The sequence below is a fragment of the Dermacentor andersoni genome, chromosome 10 (genome assembly GCF_023375885.2).
Source record: "Dermacentor andersoni chromosome 10, qqDerAnde1_hic_scaffold, whole genome shotgun sequence".
In the NCBI taxonomy this organism is placed as follows: Eukaryota; Metazoa; Arthropoda; class Arachnida; order Ixodida; family Ixodidae; genus Dermacentor; species Dermacentor andersoni.
The window spans coordinates 2,317,311-2,340,000 of NC_092823.1; the positions used below are offsets into that span (position 1 = coordinate 2,317,311).

The 22,690-nt window shown below is 46.7% G+C and overlaps 1 protein-coding gene and 1 long non-coding RNA gene across 2 annotated transcripts; both read right to left on the reverse strand.

Moving 5' to 3' along the window:
• Positions 1 to 699: 699 nt before the first annotated feature.
• LOC140213739 (uncharacterized) lies at positions 700 to 2,566 on the reverse strand. The gene is made up of 2 exons (XR_011890663.1): positions 1,828 to 2,566; positions 700 to 873 (listed from the first exon to the last, which is right to left on the reverse strand). It is a non-coding gene; the product is annotated as an uncharacterized lncRNA (long non-coding RNA).
• Positions 2,567 to 11,205: 8,639 nt separating this feature from the next.
• On the reverse strand, positions 11,206 to 19,434 carry LOC140213513 (uncharacterized). The gene is made up of 4 exons (XM_072284766.1): positions 19,408 to 19,434; positions 18,089 to 18,396; positions 14,306 to 14,740; positions 11,206 to 11,940 (listed from the first exon to the last, which is right to left on the reverse strand). Exons 2-3 carry the CDS (start codon positions 18,373 to 18,375, stop codon positions 14,308 to 14,310), a joined length of 720 nt encoding a protein of 239 aa, XP_072140867.1. The 5' UTR covers positions 18,376 to 18,396; positions 19,408 to 19,434; the 3' UTR covers positions 11,206 to 11,940; positions 14,306 to 14,307.
• Positions 19,435 to 22,690: the final 3,256 nt, after the last annotated feature.

Consider the following 22,690-nt stretch of genomic DNA (forward strand, 5'->3'; position numbering starts at 1 on the left):
ATCTGTACGTGCAGCGTCTGTTCTGTCACTTACTTTGCTTGCAACTTCCTGAATTTTATGGTGGTTTGTTTTCTAAAAGAAGGCGGCTGTACTTAAAACATGCTGGTTGCAAAAGTTCATCCCAGAGTTTTGAGAGTGCAAGAACAGGGTGCCTAGCACTAGAAAGCTTAACCTGACTGGTGGTCGCTGTGTTCTGTGAGGCACGCGATTTTCAGTTCGTGTTTGTCTCTACGTACGCGCCGCCCCACCGGCTGATGGACGACACCTTTCGCGCCATTGAGGAGGCCATCGCGAAGTCCCGCACGCCCAACATCGTCGTTGCGGGCGATTTCAACGCGAAGCACCCGGCGTGGGGTCCCTGCGCGGGGGACGAGCGCGGCGCCCGCCTTATACACCAGAACACTGTGAATTCAAAGCGCGCCGCCATATTGATGAGTGCCGGTCGCGCCATCTATTCCAAGCGCCGCGAAGTAGCAGGCCTGGGCTGCCACGCCGGGAGATGCGACACGGCGCGAAAGCGAAACTTGGGCTTTTTAGCTGGGCGGAAGGCGTGTTTCGCGTTTTTTCTAGCCTGTCATTTTCGCTGTCTCGATTCAATCAAACTTCAAGACCTCATGCAAGTCCGCAATGGCCACACTGAGTGATGTGCAGACTGCAGAAGCGAATACATCGGGTAACCACGTAAGCACGTAACCTGTGAAGGATTTTACAGCACTGTGTTGGTGCCACATTTTATTAAAGCACGCAGAACATTGTCCTCTGCACTTTCAGTTTGGTCTTGTTTGTCATGGTCACTACTGGGTTGGCCGCGTTTGGCAACCAACTGGTGAGGTCGTTTGACTGCCTGATTAGCAGACGCCTGCCCTTCACCACCTGCACATTGAAAACAATATATATGTTATAGTAAGAAGGGCTGTAGTTCTTTCCCATGCCATCACTGTTGCGAAGACATAAAGTCCTCTCAATATGATACAGAAAATGCACCAGGCCAATTGTATCGTGCAACCCCTTAAGAGTACAACATTAAGAACACAAGCCTACAGTACTCGAACAAGCAGCATGTGATGCTAAACCTGCACTCATTGGAAAATGAGGAACTACAGTAGTTATAATGTTCAACGACATGTGCAGTCAAAGCCCATATAACAGGGCGAGCATGACGGATGCAGGTTTTGAATAGTTGCACAAACCATGACAGGGCACATAAAATTACCATCCCTACTTAAAGCTGCATCATCAGGGAAGCCTTTGGTACAAGACAACAACCGCACCTGCATTCCAAAAAATTAGCCCCACCAACTGCAGCTACCTGGTATCAGACCTGTTTCGCTTGTGCGAGGCCATATCGGATTGTTAGCGCTCCCTTAGAAAACAGTAAAAGAAACTGGTGAGAACGAGCAAAATTTTGTTACAAAATACAACAATAATTAAGCACCTTATTTTCCTCGCCTTATGAACGGAAAAATTTTGCGCTTTGCCCTGCATAACAGCCCGCACGCAGTTTAGAGCTCAGGATGCTCAAATGAATTCGTTACGAATGACACCTGCAACACCAGCTCGTAAAGACAGGCGCGCTGCAAGAACGCCTTCGGCGACGAGCAGTCGTCGTTTACGTTTTTGTCGACGCATGCTACGTGACAAGCAGACTTCGTTTTACTTTCATTAGCAATAACGCTCACCAGCAGGGCAACATACTATCGTTTACAACTTGTCGCTCACGCTTAATGGTCATGCCGTGCAGCAGCTGCAAGTATCGCTAACCGCAAACTCAACTGTTCCGCTTAACCGTCGGGAGCTCTGCCTGAATGAAAACACGAAAAGGCTTGCCTTCTTGTTATAGCCAAGGCGAAGCACCGGCGCGGGATTCTGCTCTGTGGGCTTGTCCAGAAAGTGCTCGGAGCAAACCTGCGTGTTACACATATTACGTTCGTAGGGCGCAAAGTTGAACGTGGCACCAAAATATACACAGATCGAATACTCACTCGTGCATTTTCACTGGGTTGGTAGTTCTTCCTATTCACTGCAGCTATCCACCGGTGGCGCAGCTTGTCATTCTTCGTTGCGGATGGAAATCGGTGCAGGCTGAAAACACCGCACCGGCACGATTCCCTACGTGTATTGTGCTCTTCGCAAACAGCGCTAAGCAACCTGCTCCTTTTCCGCTGGTTATTTTGGCATCCAAACACGACGCAACGATGCCCAGATGACTTCTTGTACTTTGGATTCGCGTGAACGGGCACATTTCCGCACTTTGGAGTCCTAGAGCTAGCGCTAGCCATGTCTGCTGGTCGCCGGCGAACACGCTTTGGCAGCCCAGAACAAAATGGCGCTGGTCGACCGGGCAATCCGGGTGCGAGAGTATGCGTTCGATTAGCCTGGGTGCGAGGCTAGCGTGTTCTGGTCTATAGAGTTTGCCGGCGCGAACCGCCTCGTCGTTCTTAACGACCCCCAATCGCCGCCGACGTATGAGACGCGGTATGCGGCCAGTTGGCTCGACGTCACTATGGCGACGCCTGCCCTGGTCGCGGCCGTGTTCGTTTGGTCCGTTCATGAGGACGTCACGTTTTCTGAACATAAGAACATTGCGGTCCAAATCGGTGCGACTCGCGACCGCCGTTCTCGCCGTCTGACCCGCTACGCGCGGGAGGATTTGGTGGACGCCCTCGCACGCGAGTCGTGGTTTGTGCGAGTTTTGGGGCAGCAGCGGCGGTGGAACGCAGACGCCTTCTAACACTTTCTTCTGGAATTTTGCAGTTGCGCAAACCTGACCTGGTGTAATCCTGCTGCGCAAGGAATCATCGGACTCCATCGCGACACGTGCAAAGACCTGACCACCTAATCACTGCTGCATGCGATCATGATGGCTGCCACGTGTTGCGTCATCGTTCAACAGCTACAAGGGCGCCACCGACAGCTATAAAAGAAGAAACCACTGCCGACCCCCTCTTCAATTGGCAGCAGCGGCGGTGGAACGCAGACGCCTTCCAACACTTTCTTCTGGAATTTTGCAGGTTGGCTATCGCCACCTCCCTGTCATCTACGTATTGATACACATGTCTTTCGCCGCAGCTGCTGCCACTCTTGCTGCTTTTGAACTAATGCTTTGTTGTAATTCGTGATATTTTTTTTGTTCCTTCTTGGTTCCTGTTCTTGCTTTTTTTTTTTTTTGTCGGATAAGCACTACGTTTGCTTTGGTTGGCGTTCGAGTACCGGTGGACGTAATCTGCCATGAGTGATGTAAGTGTTACCGATTGTGCAAAGTGTGAAAAGGCTATAGAAGCTGACTGTCGATCATTAATATGCAGTGACTGTTCGGGACAGTATCACCTAGGTTCCTGTTCTGGCGTGTCAGAATCTAGGTATAAATCTAAAGGGGACGACTATAAACAGTCTTGGAAATGTACGACGTGCCGTAAAACCAAGACCACTGCGTCCAGCTCTAGGGAACCCGATGACAGCACTGTCACGGCGCTTCTGCTCGACATAAAGGGGAAATTAGATGAGCTGCTTCCTCTCAAGAACACTGTAAATGATATGGAGGCTTTAATAAAGCAAATGTCCGCCCAGTATGACAGCGTCCTCGCCTCCGTCGCAGAACACTCTGGCGAAATTAAGCAACTAAGGAACAGAGTCTCGAAACTTGAAGAAGTTAAAACAGACGTTGAACTCAGGAGAGTGTCTGCGGCTGTAAATGACCTTGAATACCACAGTCGAAAGCTAAACCTTGAAATTCATGGGCTGGCTTACCATGAGAATGAATGTCTTATAAGCAGAATAAACGCCCTTACTGCCAAACTGGAACTTGATCCTCTTAACGAGCAGACCGTCTCCGCCATTCACCGTCTTCATTCACAAAAAGATAAGACACCAGCCGTGCTCGTTCGCTTCACGCGACAGTCGACAAGGGAAAAATGGTTTGAAAAAAGGAAAATTATATCAAGGGTAGAACATGATACCTATATGTCCGAAAACCTAACCGGGTATAATAGATCGCTGCTCAAAGTTGCAAAGGAATGGGCACACGTAAACAATTTCAAATTTGTGTGGCATCGCAATGGAAGAATATTAGTCCGGAAAGCAGAACATGCCCATGTACACCTAATCAGGGCCGCAACCGATCTCGAAAAGCTCAAAGTATGATCCTGAAGTGTTGTCCCTACGTTTTCCCGTTTCGACATGGCTTCTGTTGACTCGTTACCCCCGTCTGATTTTTTGCATTTTGTTGGACCAGACCATAAAAAATCCACACGATGCTTCCATCTCAACTGCCAGTCAGTGAGAAACAAGCATGACATGCTCGACCTTTTTTTCAGCAGCTTCAACTTTCAGTTTGATATCATTATGTTGTCTTAAACGTGGTATGACCAGCACTCGGTCGTATGGCAACTGCCTAAATATCAGTGCTTTACTAAAAACAGAGAAACGTCGCGAGGCGGTGGTGTGAATGTGCTTGTCCGTGATAACATTGATGCAAAGTGCATCAATGAATTTTGCTGTATTACTGATGACTATGAAGTCCTAACAGTCGTGAGTGCTCGAACTGTCTACTCAGTTTTCTACCGTCCACCAAGCGGTAATTTAGACAATTTTTTCCAGTTTATTGAAAAGTTCTTCCTTTACGTCGGTGAATTGCAATTTAAACTCGAGTTGGGTGGTGATTTCAATGTCAATATGATGCTCGACAACTCCATGAAGCGAAATTTTGAGGCAGTTATATACGCACATGGCTGTTTCAATGTCATATCATCACCTACCAGAACTACTCATAATACATCTACGTGTATCGACCTATTTATTACAAACATTGCTTTGAGTAAGATGAAATCGGGAGTGTTTTCCTGTGGCCTTAGTGACCATATGCCTATATTTCTGAGCATGAATCATGCATGTCAACGATCAACTGCTACCGATACCTTCGTACAAGTGATTACGCAGAATGCGTTAGAAAATTTCCATGCCGAATTAGGAAGCATCGACTGGACGGATGTTTATGCCATGCAAATACCGGATGTCGCATATGAAAGTTTCCTCAGGCTATTTTCCTCGTGCTATCGCAAATTTCCCCTTTACTATTATGAAAAAGAAACCTTCCAGGATACGCAAGCCGTGGGTCACAAACAATCTTCTCCATCAAATAAAGAAAAAAAATTGCCTTTATGATAAGTTTATCAAGTCACGATATCCGAACGACTGGACGGAGTTTAAACGTTTTCGCAATCGTCTCACGAACGAGCTTCGCAACGCGAAAAACCGTTATCATACTGACTTGTTTAACTCTTGTGAACGGGACAGCCAGAGGATATGGAAACAGCTAAATCTTCTGCGCAACCATGCACCTATTTCCGAGTCACGTATTAACATTGTCAGTAACGATGTTCAACTGACCGATGAGTCACTACCTGATGCATTCAATGATTTTCTAGTCGGTAATAATAATATTCCTGTATGCATGAGTGCCTGCGATTTCATAAGGACAAGTGTTGCAGACACGATATTCCTGCACCCGACCAATGAATCGGAGTTAATATGCCTTTTTTCTGAGCTGAGCAACAGCCGCAGTCTGGATGTGGATAATCCGCAGATAAAGCCAATTAAGTATGGCCTAGATATTGTTGCCCCATTGCTGGTATACATATACAATTTATGCCTCGATACCGGAGTCTTCCCGCATAAAATGCAAGTCGCTAAAGTAATCCCGTTATTCAAGCGTGGGGACAGGACTCTTATGACAAATTACAGGCCCATATCCATTTTGCCAGTCTTCTCAAAAGGCCTGGAAAAGGTTATATTTAAACGTCTTTCTACATTTCTGGAAAATAAAAACCTCTTAACTGACTGTCAGTACGCCTTCCGTAAAAACCGGTCAACACAACTTGCCTTGTTGGATCAAAAAGAATTTATTCTCAAAAACATCGAAGAGTGCTTGCTCACATCTGCAGTGTTAATAGATTTTACAAAAGCTTTCGACTGCATTAATCATGAACTTGTACTCAATAAATTGTTTAACTATGGAATTCGCGGCGTCGCCCTTGACTTAATTAGATCATATCTAAGCTCCAGAGTTCAGTTTACACACGTAAATAACCTGTCATCTCAGTTAAGGAACACATGGATAGGAGTGCCGCAAGGGAGCCTACTTGGCCCTCTACTTTTCAATATCTATGTTAATGATATTGTCAATATTGACAATGACACCAAATACATCATCTATGCTGATGACACTACACTATTGTTTTCGTCTCACCATAGCTCAGACTTGTTAAGGACTGCCAATGCAGTACTAGACAAACTACATGTGTGGTCCGTTAAAAATGGTCTCATAATTAACACTACTAAAACTAAAGCCATATTATTCCAAGCCAAGACCAAAAACGCTACGCTGCCTGCTGACATTACACTAAATTCGGAGAAAATTGAACTAGTGAGCTCAGTTAAGAGCCTAGGGATCATTTTCGACCACGATATGTCGTGGAATAACCATATATTATCACTTGTCACTAAACTTTCACAGATAGTTGGACTGGTTTTCTCCCTTAGGTACCTTCCACGACATGTAAAAATGCTAACATATAACGCCCTTTTCATCAGTCATCTGAATTATTGCTCCCTTGTCTGGGGTACCACATCTGTCACAAATATAGGTAGACTATTCATAATTCAGAAAAAAATTCTCCGTGTGATATGTGATGTACCATGGGACTCCCCAAGTGAACCTCTTTCCCAAGAACTGAAAATACACAAAGCGCATGATTTGTACACTTACAGGTTAGTCCGTGCATACGTTAGAGAGTGTAAATCGAATAATTGCTGTATCCGTTCCATAGCTAACCTTAAACAGAACATACGCCATTATCAAACACGATCTCCAGAATATTGGCACGTAATGCACCCGCGCACTAATTATGGAAAGCAAATGATTGCTTATACGCTGCCTGTCCTGCTTAACACACTGATCGCCGTTGATATCGATGTTTTACAGTCTTCGTTAACTAGTCTGTATAATTATTATTGCTGCTAGAGCTGGTTTTATGCTTAATACTTTGTACTTGTAGATCACAATATTACTTTTGCAACACTATCTGCTGTTAGTATGTGTGACTGATCTGAGTGTCGTTTTTTTTTTATACTGCTGATTTCTTAATATGCAAGCTAAGTAACTTGTTTTGGTTTATCAATGTTTGTGTTTATCAATTTGTGTTTGTGTCTATTGCGTTAATTTATTCGCCCTTTTCTGCTTAATTGTTATCATTTCCATATGCACTGTTTTCCCCCGTGCTGCTGCCATAAAATGGGTTTTAGGACTTAGTCAAGCTGCTGACGCAGCTTTTTTCCTCAAGACCTGTCCATATTCAAATGTATGTTGTATATGGGAATAAAGCACTTACTTACTTACTTACCTACAGTCTCCGGACGCCCTCGACGGGGTTCTCGCGGGCTTCCAACGACTCTTTGACCGGCACTACCGGGCAAATCTCCGCCCCGTCAGGGGCCAGGGGAAGCCCTGGTGGACCCCGGCGCTGGCGCAAGAAAGACGCGCCGTGAACGCGTTGCGACGCCGATACCAGCGCTGCGCGGCGGAGGAGCTGCGGGCGCAATTCCGCGCGGGCTACAGTAGGACCCTTGCGATTTTTCGCTGTCACGTGCGCGCGGCCAAGGCCTCGCACCTCCGCGCGTGGTATGCCAGCTGCACGAGGCGGTCCATCTTTTCCGCCGCGTACCGGGAGGCGTTCGGCAGGGTGCGACCGCGCCTGTCTTTGCCGCTGCTCGAGTCTCCCGACGGTACACGCACGACCACGCACCTAGAGTCGGCGGCCCTCCTGCTGAGGACGCAGGTGGCGTTCGACGACCCCTCCTCCGACGGGCCCCGCCACGCAGAGATCAGGGTGCTGGCGGCGTCGCCCTATCATACGCGTGTAAGCGACGCGCCTTTTACGGCCGCAGAACTGGGGCGCGTCCTTGGGAAAACGATGCACGCATCGGCACCCGGGCCGGACAGGATCACGCCCTATATCATCAAGGGGCTCGCGCGTGTGCATGGCGCGTTTCTACTCAAGGTTTTTAACGCGGAGCTCGCGCTGGGTTATTTCCCCCGCTGCTGGCGGGCGGGGCGGATCATTTTCATCCCGAAACCGCAGCGGGCGCCCGAGTTACCCTCCTCGTACAGGCCGATCTGCGTTGCGTCGGCGCTGGGCAAGGTGCTCGAGCGGCTCTTGAACGGCCGGCTGTACTATTTTTTGAAGAGCGGCGGTCACCTGCACGAGCGTCAATACGGCTTCACTCACGGCAGGAGCGCTGTGATATACGCTTTGAAATCCCGCCTGCTGGCATACAAGGAGGCCAAGACACCGGCCATCCTCATGTCGCTTGACTTCCGCGGCGCTTTTGAGAGCGTGTGGCACCCCCTGGTCCTTAAGTTCTTTCGGGACCGGGGGCTACCGAGCAATTTGCACCATCTCCTTCGCTCGTTCCTCGAGGACCGCCGTGTGGTGTTCACCTCCCACGCGGGCACGGTCGAGGCCAGCCCGTCGCTCGGTAGTCCTCAGGGTTCGCCGCTGTCTCCGCTGTTATGGAACGTTATAATACATGAGCTCCTTGAGCTTCCTATGCCCGCCGGGGTGATCGCGCAGGCGTACGCCGATGACACTATCATCGTCTTATCGGCCAAGTCGCGCGACGTGCTCGGCGCGGCGGGCTCGGAGGCTCTTCGGCGGGTGGTGGCATGGGCCGAGGGCGCGAAGCTCACTCTAAACGTGGACAAGTCCTATTGCGTCCTGTTTTCACACGGGCGCGGGGGCATGGAGCGCGTCCACCCTACCATCCGCCTGGGGACTTCCGGCAGGGGATTGAAATTTGTGGAGGCCCTCAAGGTTCTCGGCGTGGTCTTTGACAGGCGCCTCCACTTTTTGTAACACGCGGACAGCCTTAAGGAGAAGGCCGAACATCTGGCCTGCCGTGCGCTGACGTTCGTGCAGATGCAGGGAACCCTGCGGCCGGCGGTTTTAACTCGCCTCTACCATCAGGTGATGCTGTCGGCTCTCACGTACGCGTCCGCGGTGTGGTGGTCGGCCAAGCCGGACTGCAGGCTCAGCGCCCGCGTAACAACCATGCAGCGCACAGTCCTGCTGTCGCTGTCGGGCGCATATCGGACGACGCGCACGGCGTCCCTTCAGGTTTTAATGCGGGTGCCGCCACTGTCGCTTGAGCTGGACATGACAACGCCGGAGTTTCGGCTCTTCGCCCTACGCGAGGAGGTCCAGTTCGGCGACCTCGTGTCTTCCCCGCGCGACGTCCTCTACCACGCCGACCCTTGGGCGGTACACCCGGCCGAATTGTGTGCGTTTTCGTTTGCGCGACTGTCAGCGGCGGCGGCACACGGCAGATCGCGTGCCGCGGGCCTGCATGTTTACACCGATGGGTCATATACGCCGCATTCTTCGGGCGCCGCTTTCCTCGTCCTCGGCCCGAGGGAGAGGACTGGAGCGGTGGGCCGCTTTCGTGTACACGGCGCCACGAGCGCATACTGCGTGGAGGTTATCGCCTTCGCGGAGGCCGTGGCTTACTTGCGCGGTCGCGGGCAGGTGGGCGCGGTGTCTCTGTATACCGACTGCCTCTCGCTGTTGCAGGCGCTCGCGACGCCTGGCTCCGCCGACCCCGGATTGTGCGCATTCAGGCCGCGCTCGGAGAGGTTGCCCGCATGTCCGAGGTGCATCTCTATCACGTACCCGGGCATTGCGGCGTTTTCGGCAACGAGCTCGCCGACTTCCTTGCGTCGCGTGCCGCTAGGTACGGGCTCGACCGCAGAGCGCCCTTGTCTTTTAGGTCGGTCCGCGCTGCCTTCCGGACGGTTCAGCGAGAGCGGTGGGCGCGGTCGTGGCGCGAGGACCATGCGGACACGGCCCTGTTTGGGTACGGCGTCAGGTGCGGAGGCTGTTTCGCGTGTCGGCGCGCGGCGGCGTGGAGACCTACAACCGCTAGAATTTTTGCGCCCGCGCCGGAAGCTGCCGCTCGCGTCAGTAGCATGACGCACCTCACATGACCACGGCGAGCCAACGTCACTTCCGAACGACTCTTCGCGCGACGTTCAGGCAAGCCCGGGCAAGCTCCTTCAGTACCTCCTTGTTGGCTGTGCGTGTTGAGATCGTTCTTCATGGCAGGTACGGAAATTTTCAGCCGTGATGGCTGTATTAATAATGAAACTTTAATAGCCGAAGTGCAATGTCGCCAACCACTGTGGATGGCCTCTCATAAGCAACATAAGGACCGCAGCCTCAAAGCGGCACTGTAGAATGAAGTGACGGCCGCCGTCCTGCCAGATATCAACATCCAAGGTAAGCACAAGATTTTGCAGCTTCCACGTGAATAATCGTTTACTAAGCAGTCTTGCATTTCTCTGCGCAGTGGGACTGGAGTTGGTGCAGAAGAGATGGAAGTTTCTCCGTGATAAGTTTCGCCGCATCTTCAACGGCCGCATAAACACACAAAGGAGCGGCGCCGGCGCCGACGATGTCGAGTCGGTCGACACAGCATGGCCCTTTTTTGAGCTGTTGCTGTTTTTAAAGGACACCATGGTGACGAGACCGTAAGCTTGACATTATTGTTGTTGCGAACATTTTGCTGGCCAAAGGAAACCCACCTTGATTACATCTATGTCAGTGAGATGAGGTGCTTGTTTCTTCCGAATGGGCAATAACCCCATCATCGTAGAGCGAGATAGTAAGCCTTTTACCGGCTAATAATTTTGAGATATACTTGGCTAAGCCTACTGCCATGAACGAGGGTAATGGGCATTTAAATGTAACAAATTTCAGTGTGCAATAAGTGGTTTTTGCGGTGGAGGCGCGTACAAAGGAAGGGGGGCCATCCTGTGCTTGGGTATGCACCAGTGGTGCAGCCAGGAATTACGAGGGGAACAGGGTCCGGCAATTAATCAGGGTAGGGGAGTGGTGGGGAGGGGCTTGTGCTCGGTGTTGCTACATCCGTATTTTTTGGCTATGCTGATACCCACGCCTGCTCACCGAAGTAAACAAAATGGGGGGGAAAATTGGCAATTCAACGTTTATGCAAGCAAGCTGTAATATACAGGTGGCCTTCATTGTAAATACCACATGCCTAGGCTGTGAATTGTATAGTTTTCGGAGTTATCACACTGCAATTTCACTTGTGAACAACTAATGGCAAGGGTTTTCACATCTCCATGTTATAGCATGTGGTGCCGCTTCGATCATAGTAATTACCTTAAATCATGAATATGATGTGCATGGCTATGTTTCATGTATGCTTGCCAAATTGCTGACTTATATATATAAGTTACTTCTAGTATGGCATTTTTACTGCGATTAGACACTTTACAAGGAATATATATTTTCTTTTACAGATACACTGACATGCACGAAAATATTTTGATGCACCTTTACTTATATTTTTCTTTTGCATTTCTCTTTTGCACAATGCATGGTAATACGGATCACATTAGTGAATGACAACTTTAACATTATGAAAGTGCTAGTATTGTTCATAACAGTTTTACAGTGTGTGAGGCTATAACAAAAATGAAGAGCAAGAAAAACACTGAAATGGTTTCACTTTGTTTTATTGCAATGTTACAAAACGTCACAACATAGAAAACATGCACTTTTTCTTATGTGCAGCACTTCAGGCAATTATGTAGTGCCTGCAAGCCCGAGAGAGGCGAGCCAGCAACTGGACACAAGTGAGCCACTAGAGGGGAACCAGCAGCACAGTAGTGCAGAAAGGCTTTTAATGGGCATTGCCCAATTCGAAGACCAGGATTTGGATGAACAATCAGATTTTTCTGATCTGTCAGGCCTGGTATCAGCGTCCCAGGTCTCGTCAGCCTCGACGTCATCCCCAGCGCCAGCCTCGACGTCTACGGCACAAGGAGCGGCTGCCCCAAGTCACCAGGGAGCCGCTAGCCAAAGACTGCAAAAAAAAAAGAAGGCCAAGTGAAGACGCCCTTGTGACTGAAATGGGCGAACTGTCCAAGACCCTTAAGGCTTGCCCTTTAGAGGATGAGTACTATCATATGGCTATGAATATAGGAAAATTCTTGAAGAAAGTGCCAGAGGAACGGCAACTGGACTTTCAGATCGAGTTGCTGCAACTAATAAAGAAATATTCGGAGTGATGAAGGGTCTGTTGCACTTTTCTTAACATGAAAAATGTTTCACTGGTCTTCACCAAGAATTCTAGCATGTACGAGCATCACAGAAATGTCTTGAAAAGACAAGGCTCGTTTTCTAGCCCCCCAGGAGATGGCACTATTTTGATATTCTCTCAGCATTGTGCTCATACTGTCTGTGGTAACAACGCAGTTTCGTCGCATGGATTCCCTTTAACGTTCGATTGCCGTATACTGCTTCGCCTTGAATGGCGCCAATTAACAATGCTGTTAAGTGCAGCAGAAAGGCAGTGAAGTTCATGGGCAAATGTCGTAAGACATGTTTCGCTTTCATGTTATGAGTGATTCTTATGAAAGAAGGATTAACCAATGTTTCTACAACGCTACAATTACATTTAAGCATTGACAGCCATTCTAAGAGCAAGTAGTATTTTATCAGAAGTTTTCAATGCATTTGCTGGCGTGCACACATCTCGTTCCCCCTTAACAGATAGCAGGCTAGCGGACTTGCTTCAGGCTACATTCGCTGATTTTCCTCAGTTAAATCTTCCTCTCACTGTGAAGCGGATATGTTGTACAGACACAGCCCAAAGTGTGGGATATCTATATAAGCATTCTTAAAAGTGAAGTATCGTGGGATGCAATTGTTTTGAAGGACAATAAGCAATGTTTCTGCATGTATATACTGGTTTTCCTGCATACAAGTAACAAAACAAAATTCACCATATTTGATCACAGGTTCTAAAATAAGTATACCTTGTCCAGCTATCTAGAGTTAATGCAAAATGAAAGGCCACTGAAAGCAGGAGCTTTGATGTCAGGTGCGAGCGCTTATTGAATTTAAGCATAGCTCTCTCAAAACGAATTACCTATGCTATGCCTAGGCTCCAGGTTAATTTTGAGCACCTGGGGTTCCTTAATGGCCACCCAGTGCATAGTGCACCAGTTTTGCATTTTGCAGCCGAGAGAATAAGAAGTCATTTCCATTTCATGATTGGCAGTGAGCTTCTAGAATGTTTGCAAGAATACCTGAAGAATCTGATCATGAAAAGTTACAGAAGAATAAAAATGCGTTAATGCCCATATGGCAGGCACTACCAAATCATGACTGCCAGGTTACTGCTACCAATGAAACAAAAGTGTGAAAATATTGAATACTAGTGGTACCTAATACAAGGGATACAAACTTGGAGGTTCATAAACCAGCGTGAGTTGATGTGAAGGACCGTACAACGAGCGATGGAACGAAAAGTTAGGTCTAATGTTAAGAGGAAGGCAGGCGGTGGGGTCGCTATACGAGTTGACATTAAAGGAAGAATTGGAGCTAGGCAGGCTATGCAATGTGTAGAACATACACCCAGCAGTCTATGAAAGTTAGAGTGTGTGCCAAGGGGAACACAGTCAAGGATGACAGAAAATTAGGGGTGTGATGATGTTAGGAAATGTGAATACAAAGCCTGAAATCAGCTAGCACAAGACAGGAGTAATTAAGGATGCCGAGAGAGGGGTTCGTCCTGTAGTGGACATAAAAAAATGGCTGATGATGATGATGATTCTCATTTAGCAATGATGCACTGTGGCAGCGATTTTCAGCACAAAGGCAAGAGGACGTGAGGAGACTGTAGTAGGAAAATGATTGGACATCAGTTATACATTCTTAGCAGTGTACTGGAGATATGCATACACCTGCTCATGCTTATCACCATACCATTTGCTTAGAGGATAAAATATGCTTTTCAGAATTACTTGCACATCACCATGTCCAAGTGGATCCCTACAAATGTTTAATTTCTGTTCTAATCTTTGTAATAGATTCCCGAGTTATTTCTGTCGCTCTAAAGATATGTACAACCTTTGTGGCAAATGTTATCCCCAGACAATCAGCCTATCCTGCTTACATATTCCCATCAAGATTGCAACGTTACATTGATAATGCACATGTTGTTCATGACCTGGAAGTACTAGGTACCCAGCGTTAAAGGAGGTGTACGTAACACAGAAGCATTGTTGTTACGTGACAAGACAAGTGAAGGGGCACTAGCTTTTTTTTTAAAGCTTAACACAACAGAGCCTGCAGGTGTGATGTAAATGTAACGGATAGATTTCTTTACTCTGAACCCATAAACTGTGACATGAGGCTTTAGCCTTGTAACTTTCATAGCTCACCATCACTGAATTGTTAGATGTGTCTGCTCCCGTAGCCGCTTGACAACTGCTTCTTTGGACACCCCAGGGAGATTCCATTGCCAAGGAACCTCCCCAGCACTGCTACAAAAGTATGCTACGAAAAGGTTCCTGCTGGCTGCCGCATTACCAAGGTAGTTCCTGCAATGTGTTGCCTTTATCGGGAAGAAGTGGGGTTCCGAGTTGTTTCCCGATGCTTGTTGGACACCTTGTCGCCACTGTCCTGCGACGAGGTTACCAAAGCTGTCCTCTGTATCGGTGAACTTGTGTGACTGTGGGTTGTGGACAGTGAGAAAATTGTGCAGAATACAAGCAGCCTTGATAACGAAGTCCACATTCTTCGGTTTCAAGTGGATGGTACGTAGCAGAATTCTCCATCTGGCCGCCGTTATCCCAAATGCGTTCTCTGCACAGCGCCTGGGGGAAAATTGAAACACCTTGAATGCCAATTTTAAAGAATACAAATACAGTTGAATCCCGCCACAACGAATAATTCTTAATTCCCCGTCAGTATTTCATAGAAATTAATGCCCTAAGTTTCTCTGCACAATGAGTCATTTTTGGGGAACTTTCCGCTTCAGCGAAATTTTAACGGTCAAAATCGAAACCGAAACAATTGTTATTGGAAAAAGAGAACTGATTCACGTGAAGAAATGCCGTGATTGTAGTTTCACCATTGTGCTATCAGTTATGAGTTCAGCACATGCCTATGACGTAGGACTGTCAATGCTATAGAAGCAGAGGTGCTCTCGAATAAAGCACATTCGTTCCTGCCCTGGCTTCCTGCGTCGTGGTCTTTCCTTGGCCGCAACAGAACAATTGGTGACAAAGATGGGATGATGCTACGATTCTGAACCAAGCACCGGCGCAGCTGTTGCGGCGCAACGGACGGCTGGGCCACCATCCGAAGGCAAACATTTAAAAATGGCAATCCCTGTAGCTTCGAAACGTTTCGGAAGCATGCCAGAGTTTAACCCAAGAAGCGAGGATATCAAGTCGTATTTCGAGAGGTCTGAAAATTTTGTGGCACTTAACGAGGTTCAGGAGACAAAGAAGTTGAGGTTGTTCTTGAGCGTAATAGGCAGCACAGTGCAGAGAGAGCTTAAGAAAATTTTAGTTTGTGACAGCCCTAATGACAAGACCTTCTCGGAAATATTGTACTAGAACAACACTTCAGCCCAGAGTATTCAGTAATAGTCGAGCATTGCAATTGAGTTCAACAAGCACACGCAGCAGGAAGGAGAATGCTTCGAAGACTTCATGACGGAGCTTAAACGTCTAGAGCGTAATTGAGGGTTCAAGGCGTTTCTGAATGATGCCTTGAGGGATCGACTAGTGGTAGGATTACGCGACCAAGAGACTCGAAGGATATTGTTCGCAACAGAAGGCTTAACCTTTGAAATGGCATGAAAGATTGCGCTCGAAAAAGAACTTGCTGCAAGGCAAACAAAGGAGCTGCATTGCCAGGCTGAACGCTCGACTGACATAAAGGTGGTAAACGAGGGAAAGCGGAAACGAAAGCCAGGCCGTTGGGGCGTAAAAAAAGAAGGGGGCACAAGCAGACCGTTTGTTAAAGCTGCGGGAAAGGGCACAATTCAGACAGGTGCTGGTACCGCAACGCGAAGTGCCGTTCATGTGCAAAAACTGGGCACCTGCAAACGATCCGCCGAGAGCGAAAAAGTCGTGCAGTGAACTATGCTGAAGCGACGGACGAAGAAGTGGATGATTCCGAGACATTTCACGTGTTACTATGCGCGTGAGATGGAAAGCGAGGCTACAAAGTTTCCGTGCAGATTGAAGGGAAGCCAGTTTCTATGCTTTTGGATACGGGTGCAGCTGTCGCGTTGATGCCTGAAAGTGTTTTCAGAGAATGGTTTCCGCGGACTGAATGCAAGCCAAGGTCAGTTTTGAAAACGTATACAGGTGAGCCTGTAAAGCTGCAAGGAAAGGCGACCGTAACCGTTGAGCATAATGGCTGCATAACTGAGCTTCCATTGCATATAGCAGAGGACCAGGGTAAGGCTATGCCTACACTTCTAGGCCAGGATTGGCTAGAAAAGTTGCAACTTGACTGGAAAACCGTCAGTGGTGCCACAGAAAACGCTGGTGTCAATTCTCTGCGCGAAATATTTCTGGAAGTTTTCCGCACAACACCGGGCGGGAGTAGTTTCGAATTTCTAAGCCAAAATAACCACAGAACCAAACTGTACGCCTGTGTGTTGCAAAGCCAGGTCTATGCCTTTGGCTACTAAAGAAATAGTCAGCGAAGAACTTCGGAAGCTAGAAAGTCAAGGCGTCTTAAGGAAAGGTACCACCAGCAAGTGGGTGACTCCCATTGTACTGGTTTCGAAGCGTGGTGGCGGAATCAGAATTTGCAGTGACTACAAAGTAACAATCAATCAAGTGCTAAAGACCGATTGTTACCCGCTCCCGCTTCCTGAGGATTTATACTCGATGCTAGCCGGTGGTAAGGTATGTTGTGTGCTGGATTTGTCTTCTGCGTACCAGCAAGTGCCTCTTAGTGAAGATTCTAAGCCACTGCTCGCGATAAATATACATCAAGGCTTGTACAAAATTCAAAGGCTTCCATTTGGAATTGCGAGCACACCAGCTATATTTCAGGCCATGATGGATAGAGTTCTACAAGGAATTCCCAATGTCGGGTGCTATATAGACGACATCATCATCAACGGTAACAGCGCAGAAGATTTCTACACAACTACCACAAGCGTTCTCAAGAGACTTAGCGAGCACAACATAACGCTGAAAGAGGAAAAATGCAAGTTTTTTCGTGATTCAGTAGTCTGCCAAGGCTACAAGGTTTTGAAAGAGGGCATCGATCCCTCCGCTGAAAAGATAAAAGCAGTACGAGATGCCCCAGAGCCCAGCAACATCAAAGTGAGGGCTTACTTGGGTCTTCTAAACTTCTATGGCAAGTTTTTGCGGCATTTGGCAACTGTGGTAGCCCCTCTTTATCAGCTTCTTCAATAAGATCACAAGTTTAAATGGATGCAACAGTGCAAGAAGGCCTTCGAAACAACTAAGTAAATGATTCTCAACAGTGAAGTATTAGCCTTCTAAGATGTCACAAAGCCACTCGGACTTAGTTACGACTCTTCCGCTTACGGCTTGGGAGCAACTGCTTGGAAGGTGAGCAACGTGGCTGGCATCTTAAGCAACTTCGTGCTGGCAGACATCGACAACGCCGATGAGACCGGGTTATTCTACGAGATGTTGCTGGCTAGGACGCTCGACTTCAAGGGGCAGCGCTGTCACGGCAGCGAACACAGCAAAAAATGTGTGACCGTGCTGCTTTGCACAAACATGGATGGCCCTGACAAGCGTCTGCCATTAGTCCTTGGAAAAAGTGCCAATCCGCGCTGTTTCAATGGATCCCATAGCCTACCTGTGCAGTACAAGGCGAACAACAAGTCATGGATGACTCGAGCTATTTTCACAGAGTGCATGGTGCCATTCGACCGCGACATGAAGCGGCAGGGCCGTAAAGTTTGCTTGCTTCAGGACAATTGTGGATGATAAAATTATGCCAACTAGCACAAGTTTCAGTTATCTTTCTACTGTCTCTCAAATCCTGCAAAATTATAATGAATACAGTGGAATGCATAAAAACCTTCCATAATTTTTAGAATTTATTACTGCAATAACTGCAAGGGTGGTCTCCACAAACTAAGATAATCGGTCTTGTATGTTGCTTACTTTGCCTGCTACATGTAATAGTGACATGAGGGATTGAATGCCACATACCTTGCTCGGCTTAGCCTATAGTTGAAGACCCGTCTTTCATCATCAAGCTGCCTGGCTGGATAAGGACGAAGAAAATCCTCTCTTAGCTGAAAAGCCTCGTCGCCTACGAAGGCATATGGTGCATTTGTTGCCGAGCCAGGAAGCCAATTCAGTGATGGTATATCCAAGTCTCCTTGAGTGAGGGCACGTCCAAACTCTGAGTTTTTGAATGTGCCACCATCACTGAGGCGACCCTCGGCTCCCACATCGATGAGGGTGTACTTGCAGTCACTGTCGACCACAGCCATTAGGACCACAGAGAATGTGCCCTGCAATTATGAGCACAAAGCACAGAATCAATACCAGTGCAATAATTGTGACAGCTGCACCAGTCTGAATAAGCGCAATATCGGTATATCTCATTGAAGTGCAAAAGCAGCTGCCCATAATGTGAAGCCTAGAATCCCGGTAGAACAGTTTGTGTAAAATTTCATCGTAATGTATGACTGAGGAAGTAAAAACATCTCACACCAAGTGCATCCATTCTCCTGTCTTTGTGATTGTTGTCTGCATGCCAGTAAACGGTTATGGCATGTACAAAGTAATGGAAAGTTTATTGAGCGACTTGAAAGTAATCACAGTTGTTAAATGGTCTCTGGCAGTAGCACTAATACAAGCACTTGAAATTGTTAAACGTCCTTAGTCACCTGATGCCAAGAATCCATTCTAGAGAAGTAACTTGTTAAGCTCTCACAGCTAACATCTTTTCGCACTTTTTTAAAGTCTTTTTTGCACCTGTCAAATAATTCTGAGGCATCGAGCAGTCATGCTGCTCCCCGTGATCCCTACTGTATATATGAGATTATATCTTGTGATTTATTTGTGTTCATTGCCATTGGTATATAGCAAGCTTTTGTACATTTTTAATAATGCACTAGAATATGTTCACCTTTCTTGATTGATTGTGTAGATGTCCACTGTTATATGCACGCGATTTGTTTTTTTTTGTTCTTGCTGTTCGTGCTTGCTACCACCCTGTATGCTTTGTAATGTTTGTTCTCTTCGCCCCCCCCCCCCCCCCCCGCTATAATGCCATGAGGCGCTATGGGTATGATGTAAACACAATGAAATTCGGGGAATAAAATAGAAAATAAGGCCAAAAGCTTAACAGGATTCTGCTGAACCATTACTTTTTAATAAATGAAATTTATGAGTCATTTGTTCTGCTTTGGCACTGAGTATTTGAAAGTGTCTCTCCACCCATGCAAATACCAATATTACCAGGTGATCTGAGTAATGTGCTCATCTGGTCAAATCCAAGTAAACAAAGGTAATGCTACCTTGTAGTTGAAGTAGACGCTGCCAGAGTTAGGAGGCCTAACAATGGCAACATGTTTGCCGTCCACAGCACCTAGGCAGTTCGGGAACTGCCATCGCATCGAAAAGCCCTGGGCTATCTTCTCCCACTCAGCTCTGCTGGGTACCTAAAAGAGTTGCACAGAATCATCAGTGCTCCACTACACCACACAGTAGCTGATTTGATGTCTGCAAATATGGGATGCTGTTTTGAAATATGATCTCAAAAGTTCGAATGATACATGGGAATGATTTGAGGGGAATACGGCAAAGTTGCTTACAAGTCATATTCAGAAGAAACAGTTTCGAGAAATTTTTTGTGCAGGGGCCAAGGCAAAAAAATTAATGTGAGCCCTTTTCTAAGTTACCATTCATGAAAAAGCATGGTGGTGACAGGCGTACTCACTCTTACAAGCCACTCAGTGGATGCAAGGGCAGTGAATTCGCAAATCGCAGTTTCTTTATCAACAAAGCAAAAATAACAAATTGTGCCAGTGAGCACCATGAAGAGAGGAAAGGCAATGAAGATAAATACTGACATAATAAAGATATATGGTTTCGCACTGGATAGTCGCCAATTAAAAATTCTACGGGGCAGACAATGAGGCTGCAGGAGCCAATGTCGTCTAGAAAAAGATTCACGGTCATACTTGCAGCCCTCGAACATCTGCATGATTTCTAAACAGAACAGTCACTCACAAAAGTTTACAGGGCAGGGCTTTCACGACAAAGGGGAGTTTCTGCTCTGGTAAAGCGCAATGCTTCCAATTCAATGGATCACAGTGTAGACAGCAAAATTTACTACGGATCGAAGCTTTTAATTAGAGGCTATGTGCACGGGCTTCGCGGAAATGTAGTCATGTGTAGCAACGCACATTGCGGTGCATAGCTGAGTATGTGTACGGGGTGATCATTTTAAGTGTTCCAGAATTTGTAAATATCGTCTGTGAAAGATAGAAGAATTCTTGTCCTTAGGCTGGATTATTCGAAGAGGCAGACGTTACTAGCATGAAAACAGATATTCAACTTATTAAGAAAAACGCAAGTTAACATCCTAACTTTACGGCACATATTGCAATTTATGAAATGTGCTGGTGATTTTAAGACATATCTTTTTAAAGTTAATCACTCGGATGACACCAGTTTCGAGAAATTATTTCCAAAGTGTGGGACGAAATACATTGGAGTTTGTTACTTTTGCGTGGAAGAGTGCAATCTTACGGCGAGTTTGATGAGACATATATCTCTAAACTGGTCTCATTCTGAAAATTAATTTAACGTGTACACACCTTCCAAACTCACCAGAGACAATTAGTAAATTGCCATATGTGGTGAAAATTAATTAACTGAGAAGTTGAATAGCCAATTTTGACTTCTCATGCAAGTAATGTCCGCCTCTCAATAATCCAGCTCAAGCACTAGAATTATGTTATCTACACCAGGCGACATTTAAAAATCCCGGGAAACTTAAAAATATTCTGCCCATGTTTTGGTGAAGCACACAAGCAGCACATCTCAGACGCATTATGAAAGCATTCGCTTACCTTCATATAGTGGTCCTTCAGTCGTGCCCAGAGGGACCGACATGTGACGTGTATGCACATTCGTGCAGTTTCAATGCCAACACGATATGCAAGTGCGACATTACAGATGTCTTGGCCTGATGCCACGTAACTGTAACACAGAGAAACAAAATCACAAAACATGTTTTTGAATATTTAGTTCCATTTATTACCACAATAATTAAGAATTTCTTTTTTGAAGTGCTGCTACCATTACAATCTTTAGGTGCCACTTTCTTTCGTGAACAAAGAACAAAAGTGCTCTTGTAAAAGTGCCTAGTATAGTCTAATATGGTACTGCTAGTTGAGTAATTTTTTCTTCAAAATTTGATACCACATTTTAATGTCTTCTTACACATGTATCTTAACCTTCCACATTCTATGCCGTTCCGGTGGCTCCTTTCTTTTTTACTTGTAATGCCAAGGCAAGCAAGCTCGAGCAAAAATTCCCAAGTTAGACGGGCCTCACCTAGCACTGCTTGTCATAATAGCTTGCAGGTGTTATAAGCTCAGTACAGGAAAAGTTGTGAGAATTAAATTAGATGCTATGCTACGCATAACTGAAAAAAGAAAACGAAAAGACAACACAGAAAGACTTGTACCCAAGTTTCTTTGCCTCATATGCCCAGTTTTGTGCAGCAAACAGCCCATTAGTAAGTATGAAACTAGTCCCACAAGGTCTCCATTTGTAGAACGCTAATTGATAGCACAACACAGGCACTACCCGCTAGTGAAAGCACTACATACGAAGAACTGAATACATACGTACCTTAATGCTATTGCCAGCCGTTAAGCTGGCTCCAAGGGTTCTCTTATGAAGTTCTGACAAGTTAGGTCTGTTACAACAAATGTCAGCAATGTATCAAACATCTGAGGCATCATACGGTAAAACTTGAAGAAGAAGGCGTGGTCGCTTTCACACATACGGCGCATCTGTCAAAGGAAAAAAAAATTAGCTGTGAACAGGTTTTCCAGGCTGGTGCCCATGTCTGTGCAGCAAGTATGTCATTAAGTACGCCATACAAGTATGTCCCACAATGTTTTGGTGACATATTTCTAAAGTCTCACAACTCCTTCATTCTCGTGCGGCACTTAAGAGAAAAGTCACTACACAAGACCTTTCACGATGTCTGGAGCGTGCCAGAATCGGCGAGAGAGGACAGTTGATAGCCCCAGCACCACTAGGGCTCGGCGAGTCCGATAACCTACGGACCAGTCCGGGTTCCGTCTTCGATGCCCCTTAGCCCCTTCGGATTATCGGAAGTGCCAGCAAAGATTACTGAATAATGCTACGTTGTTGACACTTAGTACTCGTCCAAATTTCCTCTAAAAAACCAGATTACACAACTGTATGGCGCTGAGCCTATCACGGACCCATTTTTCATCATTCCGACCGACATTGTAGCAACGACTTCGGTGTCAAGCATGTGCATGTGTATTCGGCAGCTAATTGCCTGGCTTGTTTGCTTCACAGGGAAAAAGAACAAAGTTACTACTGTGTAGTAAAGTCCTTCTTGCTTGCGTGCTGCAAACACGGGCCGAACCCACCATCGTCACGGTTGCCGCTGGTACCGACGTCGCCTTCTCTTCAGCATTAGCAGCAACGTCATCATTTTCATGACAAGCAACACTTTCTTTTTTCTGGACAACGGTCTCATGATTGAACAGTTAGCACAAAGGTCGAAAGCTTGCAGCGCAGTTCGAG